Raw genomic sequence first — 14846 nt, forward strand, 5'->3', positions numbered from 1 at the left:
CCTAACCTGTTTAGCCGTTCTTGATAAGTCAACCCCTTCGTCCCAGGAATCAGCCTAGTGAATCTCTTTTGAACGGCCTCCAATGCCAGTATATCCTTTCTTAAATACAGGGACCAAAACTGTACACAGTACTCCAGGTGTGGCCTCACCAACACCATGTACAGTTGTAACAAGACTTCCCTATTTTTAAACTCCAACCCCCTAGCAATAAAGGCCAAAATTCCATTTGCCTTCCTAATTACTTGCTGCACCTGCATGCTAACTTTTTGTGTTTCATGCACAAGAACACCCAGATCCCTCTGTGCTGCACTTTTTTGAAGTCTCTCTCCATTTAAATAATAGCCTGCCTTTTAATTCTTCCTACCAAAGTGCATGACCTCACGTTTTCCCACATTGAACTCCATCTGCCAAGTTTTTGCCCGCTAACTCAACCTATCTATATTGCCTTGCAGATTCCTTATGTTCTCATCACAATATTCCCTCCCGCCTATTTTTGTATCGTAAGAAAATTTGGATATATTACACTCTGCCCCCTCCAAGTCATTAATATAGATAGTAAATAATTAAGGCCCTAGGACTGATCCTTGTGGCAATCCACTAGTTACGTCTTTCCAACCTGAAAATGACCCATTAATCCCGACTCTGTCTTCTGTGAGTTAACCAATCCACAATCCATGCTAATACATTACCCCCAATACCGTGAGCTTCTATCTTGTGCAATAATCTTTTATGTGGCACCCTATCGAATGCCTTCTGGAAATCCAAATACACTACATCTACCGGTTCCCCTTTATCAACTGTGCTTGTTATATCTTCAAAGAACTCTAGCAAATTTCTCAAACATGATTTCCCTTTCACAAAACCATGTTGACTTTGTTTGATTGCATTAAGCTTTTCTAAATGTCCTGCTGTTTCTTCCTTAATAATGGACTCTAGCATTTACCCAACGACCAGTTAAGCTGACTGGTCTATAGTTTCTTTCTCTTTGTCTCCCTCTCTTCTTGAACAGGAGTGTCACATTAGCAGTTTTCCAATCCGCTGGGATCCTCCTGGAATCCAGTGAGTTCTGGAATATTTTTACCAATGCCTCCACTATCTGTACTATTCCTTTAAAACCCTTGGATGTCAGCCATTAGATCCTGGCGACTTTAGTCCCATCAGTTTGTCAAATACTTTGTCCCTCGTGATGGAGATTATTACAAGATCTTTCCTCCCATTAGCTCCTTGCTTATCTGATATCTGTGGTATGTTTATTGTGTCCTCCACCGTGAAGACCGATGCAAAATATTGGTTTCAATTATCTGCCATTTCCCTGTTCCCCGTTATCAACTCTCCAGTCACATCCTCCAAGCGTTCCACGCTCACTTTAGCTTCTCTCTTTTTATACACCCATAGAAACTCTTGCTATTTGTTTTTATATTTCTTGCCAATTTACTTTCATAATCAATTTTCTCCCTCTTTATTAGCCTTTTAGTCATCCACTGCTTGTTCCTAAAAAAAAAAAAAAAATTCCCAATCCTCTGGCCTACCACTAGTTTTCACCACTTTGTATGCCTTAGTTTCTGATTGGATACTGTCCTTGACCGCCTTTGTTAACCACGGGTGATTCATCCTTCTCATTGAGTCCTTCTTTTTGACCAGGATAAATTTTTGCTGAGCGTTATGAAATATCTGCTTAAATGTCTGCCACTGCTCATGGACTGACCTTTCTCTTAATCTATTTTCCCAGCCTGCTTTAGACAACTCTTCGTACCTCTGTATTTGCCCTTGTTTAAGTTGAAGACACTGGTTTGAGACCCGAGTTGCTCACCCTCAAACTGAAAATGAAATTCTACCATGTTGTGCTCACTACCCCCTAGAGGATCCTTAACTATGATATCTCTTATTAATCCTACCTCATTACACATTACTAGATCTAAAATGGCCTGTTCCCTGGTAGGTTCTGCAATGTATTGCTCTAAGTAACAATCCCTGATGCACTCTACAAATTCGTATTCCATGTTACCTCTGCCAATCTGATTTGTCCGGTCACTACAGATTAAAATTACCCATGACAATTGTAGCGCCCTTCTTACACGCCACTGTTATTTCCCGATTTATACTTTGTCCTACAGTGAGGCAACTCTTCTGGGGTGACTCCCACCCATGACTTCTTTCCCTTGCTATTCCTTATTTCCACCTAAACGATCTATTGTACCTATATCATTACTCACCACCGCATTGATACCTTCTTTTATTAACAAAGCTACCCCACCTTCTTTTCCTTTTTGACTATTTTTCCGAAACATCAAATACCTTTTGAATATTGAGTTCCCAGTCTTGGTCACCCTGCAACCACGTCTCTATTATAGCTATCAAGTCATACTCATTAATTTCTATTTGTGCCGTCAACTCATCTATCTTGTTACAAATGCTGCGTGCATTCAGATAAAGAGCCTTAAGCTTTGATTTTTGCCATTATTAATCATTCTGGTTCTAATTTCTGCTGCACTCTTCTGCTTATAATTTTCTGCTCCTTCCTGTCACACTTTGATTGCTGTTTGCCTCTTCACTACCCCGCACCTTTGCTCTCTCGTTTCTTTTTGATTTTTTAAACTTCCCTTCAATTGAACCCTCCCTCCCACTAATTAGTTTGAAGTCCTATCTACAACCCTAGTTATATGATTCGCCAGGACAGTAATCCCAGCATGGTTCAAATGGAACCCATCCCAACGGAACAGCTCTCTCCTTCCCCATGGTGCCAGTGCCTCATGAATCGGAACCCATTTCTCCCACATCAATCTTTGAGCCACACGTTTACCTCTCTAATCTTATTTACCTTTAGCCAATTTACACGCGGCTCAGGTAGTAATTTGGAGTATTAGCTTTGTGGTTCTGCTTTTTAATTTAGCCCCGAGCTGCTCATAGTCCCTCAGCAGAACCTCTTTCCTAGACCTATCTATGTCGTTGGTACATACGTGGATCACGACAACTGGATCCTTCCCCTCCCACTCCAAGTTCCTCTCCAGCCCAGAAGAGATGTCCTTAACCTTGGCACCAGGTAGGCAACACAGCCTTCGGGACTCCCTGTCTTTGCTGCAGAGAACTATATCTGTTCCCCTGAGTATGCTATCCCCTATTGCTATTACATTTCTCTTTTCTCCCCCCAACTTGAATGGCACTCTGAACCACGATGCTGTGGCCAGTTCACTTATCCTCCCTGCAGCCTATGCCCTTGTCCACATCTGGAGCAAGAACCTCGTACTTATTGGATAAGGGCATTGGCTGAGGCTCCTCCAAAGCTAAATACTGGATCCCCATACCTGCCTCGCTTGCAGTCACCCTTTTGTCCCTGAACAGACCATCAATATCTTCCTGCAGCCTACAGCTATCCTCGCTATCTACCACACGGCCAATCTTTGTGTCGTCTGCAAACTTCTTGATCATGCCTCATACATTTACATCCAAATCGTTAATATATACCACAAAAAGCAGGGGACCCAGTTCTGAGCCCTGTGGAATGCCACTGGAAACCCCCTTCCAGTCGTAAAAACACCCATCAACAATTACTGTTTGTTTCCTGCCACTGAGCCAATTTTGCATCCACCTTGCTGCATTTCCCTGGATCCCATGGGATTTTATTTTTTTAACCAGTCTGCCATGTGGGACTTTCTGAAGCATACTCTGATATTAATCACAAATTGGCTTTCTCACCTGTGACATCATGCTTATTCTATCAGTTCGTATGAGATTACAAGGAAATTCATTTTTACAAAATCATTATTTTTTTTGTTGAATAACGCACAGAATGAATTTTCAGCTCCACAGGTACAATATTGATTTATTTTCTCTGATAGAAGGATTTTTCCCCCCTGGAATATCTGTTATCCAGATGTTTTTCTGATTCGAGTTAGAAAATTTGGAAACCTTTTCTTCTGCCCTTTTCTTTCCTCTTTTCAGAACAGCGAACATTACTGGGTATGGTTCGATGAACATCACCAACCCGCTGAGACTTCAACCAAGTGGGGTGGGGAGGGGAAAGGAGGGGTGTTTGCATGCTTTTAAATAGTGGATGTTATTAGAGTTGAGCCTAATCTTATTAGCAGGGCTTACTGGATAAAGATAAACAGCACAAAACCTGGCTGTGTTTTCCCCTCCCTAACCAGGGTTTATGAAGGTCAATTTTAGCAATTTACTGCTGACTGTTTAGGATTGTCTGAAAACCACAGATAAAGACTTGAACCCGAGACCCTAGTTAATCTTTTTAGCATGGTGTGACGTTATGAAATGCTTTTTCCCAGTGAGTTATTGGGGAAATTAAATATGCTAATCGACCTCCGATGGGATTGCACATGAGAAAAGACCAAGTGCAGTATTCAGATGAAACAGGGTCTGTGTCATGGAAATAATTGGACCTATATGGTAAAGGAGAAGTAAGGAGGAGACTTTTGGGAGGTGGGGTGAGGGGATTGAGGTGGAAGAGAGAGGAGGGAAAAGAGTGGAGGTGAGAGACTGAGTGGGTGGAGAAGGGCAGGTGGAAGGAGGGAAGGGGAAGAGATGGAGGACAGGGGAATGGGAGAATTAAAGACAGGGAAGCTACCAGGATATAGGGAAGAAGGAGACTTCAATTGGTCTTCCAGTGCACAGTGTTGTACACAACTGAGTCATGTAGGTACATTTCAAGGTCCAGGACTGCATGCTGAGCGATGCACTGAAGCTTGGTGCAGCTGCTGCAAAGGCTCAATGGGGAAGGGCCACCACTTAAGGCCCTCCTGCCAGAGTGCATTGAGGGGCTGTAACCAGTGTAAATCCCCTCAGGCTGCATGCATCAGAAAATCAGAAATATAGATATAGATGCAATGTAAGTGGACTGAGGTACCCTCGAGTGCTATGTACTGTATGGAAACAAATTGATCTCTAATGCACTTTATGTACTGCCACACTTGCAGTATAATGTACTTTAAAAATTTTATGAATACTGTATATTTTTGGGGAAAAACCCTTGTAGCACTGTTCGTTGTCCTTTTTAATTAAGGCAAGACCAAAGGGCTGCAGATTGTCTAAATAAAATAGCTTATTTTTGAAAAGATTTTATGTACAGCTAATGAAAATGTCTTATTCTTTTTCAACAGGAAAAATTGCTTAAAGCATTTGAAGTTGGAAACAGGAAGGTATTCTTCAAACTGTGGGAACAGCACATTTCACCTCAAGTTCGAGATGATGAGCAACTGCCTCAAAAACTAGAGTTTCATCTTCATGTTCATTTTGCCATCTTTCCTTTGAAGAATTCTGGAAAGCCTGTAAGTTACAAAAAATGAACTAAACTTTTTTTTAAATATGGCTAAATAGGTGTTACAAATTCTGTGAACTTCATTCACTTTTAAAATCATCCTTATAAAGAAAGTGTAATTGAATTTTTTTTTAAATCTGCGTCCCCTTTTATTAGCAGAAAATTATATTCTTACCAGAATTTATCAAGATATTTGGACAAATTATTTTTTTAAAGTGTATCTTTCAAAAGTTATCAAAGTCACGAAGATCCTGATTTAAGTCCACCCTCTCTCCAGTAGATCACTCCATGGCACCAATTCTGAAGAATGTGCCTTCAGATTAGTCTGAGAGCTGGCCTGGAACTGATCCACTCTAAGAAACCATGCTAATTTGTATTACCTACATGTCAATGTGGGAAATGTGCTATTTGGGTTGAATGATATCTATATGGTGTTAAATGTTCAATCTGTGAAATACTTGACATCGGAGTGTTTGATATTGGCAATGAGTTCAGAAGTAGCTCTGGAGTTGAAAATATTTCTCAACGCTGACAGAATGTACTTAAATTACTGGTTCAAAATTCACCAAAATATTAGTCTTCAGACCCAATTCACTGTGTTCTGTGGTTATGTCCATGGTACATCATTCTGAACTTGGGACCATAGATATGATTAACAGTTGCTGCTGCATGAATGCACTGGCAAGATACTTTGAAATAGTTACAGTGGTATTTGTATTTTAATACTAATGCAAGTAGATTGATAGTTGTTAGCAATAGACTATGAGCTAATAAAATTAAACTTTTTCGTAGAACAGCAATTTCTAAGTGCGCAAGTGTGTTGGTCCGCCCACTCCTCCAATGTATTAAAAATGTAACCAGTAGATGGTGCTGCTCTACCTCCAATAGATTTTTTCAAAGTGCGATATTATCACTGAAAAATTGTTCATCCACGTTTCCCCACCATTGTTTGTAAGCATGTATTGTCGGTAATATCAAATGTGTCAGGAAAGGTTGTTCAAGGTAAGTCATACAAACCAGAAGGTCTTAGGTTAAATTTTTGATCTGTGTTGTATTAAGTTGATCTTAGCTGGTGTAGCAATCAAAGAAAATGACCACTTTGAAGGTTGCCATTGCTCTTAGAACCACACCCGAGCAAAAGTTAAACATTGTCTGAAAGAGAGGGGAGAAAATTGGGTAACAGTTTGAAAAATAGTATCCTAGATATCATAAGGCTAAAGCATTGGCAATCATCTTCAGCCAGAAGTTTATTTAAATTTAGGGCGGCACAGTGGCGCAGTGGTTAGCACTGCAGCCTCACAGCTCCAGCGACCCGGGTTCAAATCTGGGTACTGCCTGTGTGGAGTTTGCAAGTTCTCCCTGTGTCTGCGTGGGTTTCCTCCGGGTGCTCTGGTTTCCTCCCACATGCCAAAGACTTGCAGGGTGATAGGTTAATTGGCCATTATAAATTGCCCCTAGTATAGGTAGATGGTAGGGAAATATAGGGACAGGTGGGGATGTGGTAGGATTATGGGATTAGTGTAGGATTAGTATAAATGGGTGGTTGATGGTCGGCACAGACTCGGTGGGCCGAAGGGCCTGTTTCAGTGCTGTATCTCTAAACTAAAAAAACTAAAAGTGCTGAGTGGATGACCCACTTCGGCTTGTTCCTGAGGCCCTCACCGTCACAGATGCCAGTCTTTAGCCATTAAAATAAAAGCAAAATACTGTGAATGCTGGAAATCTGAAGCAAAAAAGGAAAGTGCTGGAAATACTCAGGTCTGGCAGCATCTGTGGAGACAGCAACTGATGAAAAGTCACAGACCTGAAACATTAACTCTGTTCCTCTCTCCACAGATGCTGAATATTTCCTGCACTTTCTGTTTTTATTCCAGTCTTCAGCCAATTTGATAACCTTCAAATAGCCTTCAGTAGAGGAAGGAAAGAAAATCAGAGGGAAATTTGTACAGGAAAAAATAATTGGCATAATTGATGTCCTGGGAGATTTCACACAATACATTGAAAGTAAAATAAGCCTTGATAAAATATAGAAAATACGAATTATAGAACGAACGATTGATATGTGCTTAGCTTGAAGTTCCTCTTTCAAATGTTGATTTCTATTTAACAGGACAAAGATGATGTGGACGAAAGAACATCTCATTTCAAAAACTATCTGGAAACTAGAGGTGCTGCATTAAGTCAGACAACAGAGTTCTTGCCCTTTTATGCACTGCCATTTGTCCCCAATCCCACAGTACACCCCTCTTTTAAGGAGCTTTTTCAGGTATGAGCTACACTCTTTGTGCTATAACTAGTGGATAATTATGTTTTACTAACGGGTGACTTATCTAGATATATAACAATTTCTCTGCATTTTGGTCACTATTTTTTTCCATGAACAGGAGAAATCTCACAGATGCGACAAATTGCAGAATTTGCCTTTGTCCGTATTCCACTGCAGCCTGTGAAATATCGGTAGTTCCATACAGGTGGAAGCACAGGTGCTGGGAAAAAAAATATTTTCCTCAGGACACTATTGAAAGAAGATTTGTCTGATGTCAGAGTCCTGTCTTTTTTAACACCTTTTTGGAATAATCTTCTTGTATACCAGTAGTGTGACTTTTCCACTGATCCATTGAAATAGACTAAGCACGTGCCAGTGTGTCATCCCATTTTGGAGCCCTTTAAAGTTTAGTCCAATTGAAAGTCACATTAAGTTGCAATGTGATAGTTCCTTGTGGAGATCAAGAATGCAGTATTTATACAAGCAAGCAGTTCTTTTCGTTCTTTTTCAATTTTTCCTTTTTAAGTAATATTTCTGTGTTTCCCTTAATGCATTAACTAATATTCAACAAGAAAGTACTTGTGTTTAGATAGTGTCTTTGCATCCTCAGGATTTTCCGAAGTGCTTTATAACCAATGAGTTACTTTTGTAGGCAAACATGGGAACCAATTGACTTACAGCAAGATTCCAAAATCAGCAATGAGATGTATGACTAGTTAATTTATTTCTGCTGGTGTTAGCTGAGAGATAAACTTTGGCCAGGCGCAGCAAGAATTTCTTTTTCTTCAGTTAGTGCCATAGGATCTTTTATGTCCATCTGAGAGGCAATATGGTTTAATATATGTTCCAAGAGTTGATGTCTCCAACAGTGCAGCGCACTGTCAGTACTGAGTAACATCAGTATCAATTATGTGCTCATGTTCTGGAATGGGATTGATCCTATGACATAAAAACAAGAAATGCTGGAAATACTCAGCAGGTCTGGCAGCATCTGTGGAGAGAAAAGCAGAGTTAATGTTTCAGGTCAGTGACCCTTCTTCAGAACTAGCAGATATTAGAAATGTGAAAGGTTTTAAGCAAGCAAATCGGGGGTGGGGCAAGAGATAACAAAGGACAAGGTGTAGATAGGATAAGGTCACAGAGAATAACCGACCAGAAGGCCATGGAGCAAAGGCAAACAATATGTTAATGGTTAGTACAGATAGGGTGTTAATGGACTGAAAACTGAACAGTCACATTGCCTCATAGAGGGTAATTTTCGGAGTATGCCCTGGAAAAAAAGACCTTCAGTTTTCTTTTATTTCTTTAAAAGATTGTTTCTTATAAATATTTCAGCCTTTACACACTCTAGACTCCATCTGCAACAGCATATAATCATTTCCATGTGAGCATACATATGACAGGCTTGCTGCACTTGGTCTCCTACTCCTGTGTTATGTGAAGTCCTACGCCATTGCACCATTTCATTTTTTCCCAGATAAAAGTTCTTTATTCTTTGCATTGGGTCACTCATCACAAAAGTTTTGGATCAAGATTTCAGCTTCTCTACAGGAGTCGGTTAGCGGTATGACAAAGCTGCCCTGGGAGTCCTCAACACTGACTCTGAACCCCATTAAGTCTCATGGCATCAAGTCAAACATGGGCAAGGAAACCTCCCGCTGATTACTACCTACCACCCTTCCAAAATTCTATAGATTCTGAAACGGTTCCTGCAGCTTGGAAGGTAGCAAATGTAACCCCACTATTTAAGAAAGGAGGGAGAGAGAAAAGGGGGAACTACAGATCTATTAACCTGGCATCAGTAGTAGGGAAATCTATTATAAAGGATGTGATAATTTTAGATTAGATTAGATTAGAGATACAGCACTGAGACAGGCCCTTCGGCCCACCGAGTCTGTGCCGAACATCAACCACCCATTTATACTAATCCCATATTCCTACCAAACATCCCCACCTGTTCCTATATTTCCCTACCACCTACCTATACTAGTGACAATTTATAATGGCCAATTTACCTATCAACCTGCAAGTCTTTTGGCTTGTGGGAGGAAACCGGAGCACCCGGAGAAAACCCACGCAGACACAGGGAGAACTTGCAAACTCCACACAGGCAGTACCCGGAATCGAACCCGGGTCCCTGGAGCTGTGAGGCTGCGGTGCTAACCACTGCGCCACTGTGCCGCCCTTGGACACTTAGAAAATAGTGGTGGAATTGGGCAGAGTCAATATGGATTTATGAAAGGGAAATAATGTTTGACAAACCTGTTGGAGTTTTTTGAGAATGTAAATAGCAGAATAGATAAAGGAGAACCAGTGGATATGGTGTATTTGGATTTTCAGAAGGCTTTTGATAAGGTCCCGCACAAGAGGTTAGTAAATAAAATTAGAGCACATGGGAATGGGCTAATATACTGGCATGGATTGAGAATTGGTTAACAGACTGAAAACAGAGAGTAGAAATAAACGGGTCATTCTCAGGTTGGCAGGGTGTGACTAGTGGGGTACCACAAGGATCAGTGCTTGAGCCTTAGCTATTCACAATCTACATCAATGATTTGAATTTGGGGACTAAATGTAATATTTCCAAGTTTGCTGATGACACAAAACTAGGTGGGAATGTGAGTTGTGAGGAGGATGCAAAGAGAGTTCAAGGGGATTTGGACAGGCTAAGTGAGTGGGCAAGAACATGGCAGATGGAATATAATGTGGAAAAATGTAGAGTTATCCACTTTGGTAGGAAACAGAGAAATGCAGAGTATTTCTTAAATGGTGAGAGATTGGGAAGTGTTGCTGTCCAAACGGACTTGGGTGTCCTTATTCATGAGTTCATGAAAGCTACATGCGGGTACAGCAAGCAATTAGGAAGGCAAATGATGTGTTGGTTTTTATTGCAAGAGGATTTGAGTACAGGAGTAAAGATATCTTCCTGCAACTGTATAGAGCCTTGGTGAGACTGCAGCTGTGGAGTATTATGGGCAGTTTTGGTCTGCTTATCTAAGGAAGGATATATTTGCTATCAAGGGAGTACATCAAAGGCTCAACAGACTAATTCCTGGGATGGCTGTCGACAGTGCTGTCAAGTGGTACTTACATATCAATAACTTGCTCACTGATGCTCAGTTCAGGTTCCACCAAAGCCACTTGGCTCCAGACCTCATTATAACCTTGATCCAAACATGGACAAAAGTGCTGAATTCAAGAAGTGAGATGAGAGTGACTGCAGTTGACTGAGTGTGGCATCAAGGAACCTGAGGAAAACTGGAGTCAGTGGGAATTGGGAGCAAACTCTCCACTTGTTGGAATAATATCTAGCACAAAGGATGATGGTTGTGGTTGTTGGAGACCAAACATCTAAGCCCCAGAAGTTTGTCAGGGTAGTCTTCTAGACCCAACCATCTTCAGCTGCTTCATCAATGGCCCTCCCTCCATCATAAGATCAGAAGTGGGGATGTTCGCTGATAATTGTATGATGTTCAGTACCATTTGGACTCCTCAGATACCGAAGCAATCTGTGTCCACATGCAGCAAGACTTGAATGTGAGCTGAAGAACGGCAAGTAACATTCGTGCCACACAAGTGCCAGTCAATGACCATCTCCAAGAGAGAATCTAGCCATCTCCCCTTGACATTCAATGGTATTACCATCGCTGAATCCCCCACCATCAACATTCTGGGGGTTACCTTTAACCATAAACTTAACTGGATCAGCCACGTAAATACTGTGGCTACAAGAGCAGGCCACAGGTTGGGAATTTTGTGGCGATTAATCCACCTCCTGTCCCTAAAGCCTGTCTATCTAGAAGGCACAAGTCAGGAGTTTGATGGAATACCTTCCACTTGCCTGGATGAGTGCTGCTCCAACAACATTCTAGAAGCTCAAAACCATCTTGCTTGATTGGCACCCCATCGACCACCTTAAACATTCACTCCCTCCACCACTGTCGCACAGTGGCAACAGTGTCTACCATATACAAGATGCACTGCAGCAACGTGCCAATCTTCCTTCGACAGTACCTTCCAAACCCATGTCCTGTACCACCTAGAAGGACAAGGACAGCAGACACATGGAAACACCATCACCTGCAAGTTCCCCTCCAAGTCGCACACCATCCTGATATCTAACTGTGTATCACTGTTCCTTCACTGTCACTGGGTCGTAAACCTGGAATTCCCTTCCTAACAGCACTGTGGCCTACACCAGATGGACTGCAACTGTTCAAGGCAGTGGCTCACCACCACCTTCTCTAGGGCAGTTAGGGACAAACAATAAATGTTAGCCCTGTCAGCGATGCTCACGTTCCATGAATGAATCCAAAAAAAAGATTAGATGACACAGACCCTAGAGTGTCAAATATTCCATTATTTAAACCACCTTTTCTGGGTTTTTGATTTCTGTATTAAGTTTCCCAGGACTCAGCTGCGAACAGTGGTTGGTACCAGGTGAGAATCTCCAGAAAATATTGTGCTACTGTTCTTTTCAGCACAGATATCCAAAAGGAAGAAAAAAGATGTTCTTTAGGTCACTTGGCAATACCAGCAACCTGTCCTCTTCTGTTTGGATGCCCATAAAGAGTGCAATAAAGTAGGCAAAAATAAACCGGCATTAGCAAGCAAAAGGCTAAAATGCAAATTGGAAATTTACCTTTACACAACTGGGATGTGGTCATATTGACATTGCAATGCATCAAAATAGAATAAGTCCCATTACTTAGTTGCGAATCTGCACCAATATCTGGCAGAAAGTTTAAAAATGAATAGTCCAGTATTTATTCATGATCGTTAATGTTCATAATTTCTTTATAATATATTTCTTGCCCAGTCATGATATTGTAACTACCCAAATCTGCCTTGGGTGATCAAAACACAGCAGTAAGATAACGGCTGCATTATGCACCACATTAATCAGAAGAAGGTAGTTGAGAAATTGCTCTCCCATTGCTCTTTTCATCGCTACTGGGGTCAGAGTTGGATCATCATTTCCACTGTAGTCTCCAGGGCCCTAAGTTAATTGTGTCTCTTCCACAAAGCAATTTAGGAAGTTATATGTTTCCTGTGATGCAAAGATGATGCAATGATCCAGTACAAAATTAGTGATTAAGCAGCAGATAGCCAAATGGATAATGGAATGTGTCTTACACTGCTACTATTTTAGAGAAGAACAGTGGGGGGTGAGTAAATGGATATTCCATTCATTCCACATCTGCTTTCTGGACATCTCTCCATCAGAATCCAATATTCAAAGTTACCACATGGAGCGAATCTCTCACATTTGCTACATATTACTCTGTATTCTTCACTGCAGCACACAAATGAAATTGGTCCTGGTGTTATTGCTTCTCAGCAAGGCCCTGCTCCTAATTTTGTACTCCTTTGGGTCTGGAAGATGTGGAATAAGAAAGATAACGTTGTCTTCATTCTGTCAATGATTTACATCTTCAACACACCGTCCCATAAGTCCACTCCTGTAGACCTCATGGTTGGTTTGGTGTTAAGCGGTTTCAGTTTAATTTCAGATCAAAATAAACTGGCACAATTAATCATATCCTTGATTTAGTAACAACAGGAAAGGACTTGCAGCACCATTTGCCTACAATGTTATGGTGACATGTAAATATGCCTGCTCAGCATGTGTTTCCCATGAATCTAGCATGCTAGGCTATAATCCTGCTGTGTGTGTGAGGAGGATGCATGTCATTCAAAGAATGAAAAAATCCCAATAGCTAGGTAATTTATCTTGCTACACAGGAACTTAGTATTATGGCTTTCAAAGTTTGATTTTAGAACAGTATTTGTTCATATCCAACTTTCTGTTGAGTGATAAAACCTGAATATGCAAAAGTAACTCAGATTTGCAGTTAAAAATGGCAGACAACAATGGATATATTATTGTCGAAAGCAAGCAGGTGATAAGATATCAGATATCTGAGCTGCCACTTTCCACCAGCTCTGAACAGAGCCTGTTCAAATGTTGAAAAGTGAGAGGGGGATATTACATCTCTAACAACCCCCATCAATTTCATTCATTAAGTGCAAGAGTACAAAGAACAGTACAGCACAGGAACAGGCCATTCCGCCCTCCAAGCCTGCACCGATCTTGATGCCTGCCTAAACTAAAACCTTCTGCACTTCCGGGGTCCGTATCCCTCTATTCCCATCCTATTCATGTATTTGTCAAGATGCCTGTTAAATGTCTCTATGGTACCTGCTTCCACCACCTCCCCCGGCAGCAAGTTCCAGGCACTCACTACCCTCTGTGTAAAGAACTTGCCTCGCACATCCCCTCTAAACTTTGCCCCTCTCACCTTAAGCCTATGTCCCCTAGTAACTGACTCTTCCACCCTGGGAAAAAGCTTCTGACTATCCACTCTGTCCATGCCGCTTATAACTTTGTAAACCTCTATCATGTTGCCCCTCCACCTCCGTCGTTCCAGTGAAAACAATCCGAGTTTATCCAACCTCTCCTCATAGCTAATGCCCTCCAGACCAGGCAACATCCTGGTAAACCTCTTCTGTACCTGCTCCAAAGCCTCCACGTCCTTCTGGTAGTGTGGCGACCAGAATTGCATGCAATATTCTCAGTGTGGCCGAACTAAAGTTCTGTACAGCTGCAGCATGACTTGCCTATTTTTATACTCTTATGCCCCGACCGATGAAGGCAAGCATGCCGTATGCCTTCTTGACTACCTTATCCACCTGCGTTGCCACTTTCAGTGACCTGTGGACCTGTACGCCCAGATCTCTCTGCCTGTCAATACTCCTAAGGGTTCTGCCATTTACTGTATACTTCCCACCTGCATTAGACCTTCCAAAATGCATTACCTCACATTTGTCTGGCTTAAACTCCATCTGCCATTTCTCCGCCCAAGTCTCCAACCGATCTATATCCTGCTGTATCCTCTGACAATCCTCATCACTGACCGCAACTCCACCAACCTTTGTGTCGTCCGCAAACTTACTAATCAGACCAACTACATTTTCCTCCAAATCATTTATATATACTACAAATTGCAAAGGTCCCAGCACTGATCCCCGCTAGTCACATCCCTCCATTCAGAAAAGCACCCTTCCATTGCTACCCTCTGTCTTCTATGACAGAGCCAGTTCTGTATCCATCTTGCCAGCTCCCCTCAGCTTTTGTATCAGTCTGCCATGAGGGACCTTGTCAAAGTAGCTTGCAAAACTGCCATTTTGTTGCCAAGTTTATACATTTTTAAATTCTATCCTGAAAGCTTTATAATTAGACCGCAATTGTTGACAACGCGATCGGTAGGTGGCGCTGTTTTGGCACATGCGCAAATACAGCATGTGCCA

The 14846-nt window shown here is 41.6% G+C and overlaps 1 protein-coding gene across 7 annotated transcripts in view; it reads left to right on the plus strand.

Annotated features, from left to right (window-relative positions):
* Positions 1–14846, plus strand: part of LOC137375320 (lisH domain-containing protein ARMC9) — a 143637-nt gene that overhangs the window by 15966 nt on the left and 112825 nt on the right. For all 7 annotated transcript variants that reach the window (XR_010975986.1, XM_068042296.1, XM_068042302.1 and 4 more), the window contains exons 5-6: positions 5112–5279; positions 7380–7535. Coding sequence is in view for 6 of the 7 variants with exons in the window: in XM_068042296.1 (XP_067898397.1) it covers positions 5112–5279; positions 7380–7535 (324 nt within the window). In the remaining variant the exon portion in view is untranslated. The remainder of the gene's footprint in view (positions 1–5111; positions 5280–7379; positions 7536–14846) is intronic.

This window comes from Heterodontus francisci, chromosome 11 (genome assembly GCF_036365525.1).
Source record: "Heterodontus francisci isolate sHetFra1 chromosome 11, sHetFra1.hap1, whole genome shotgun sequence".
Lineage (NCBI taxonomy): Eukaryota > Metazoa > Chordata > Chondrichthyes > Heterodontiformes > Heterodontidae > Heterodontus > Heterodontus francisci.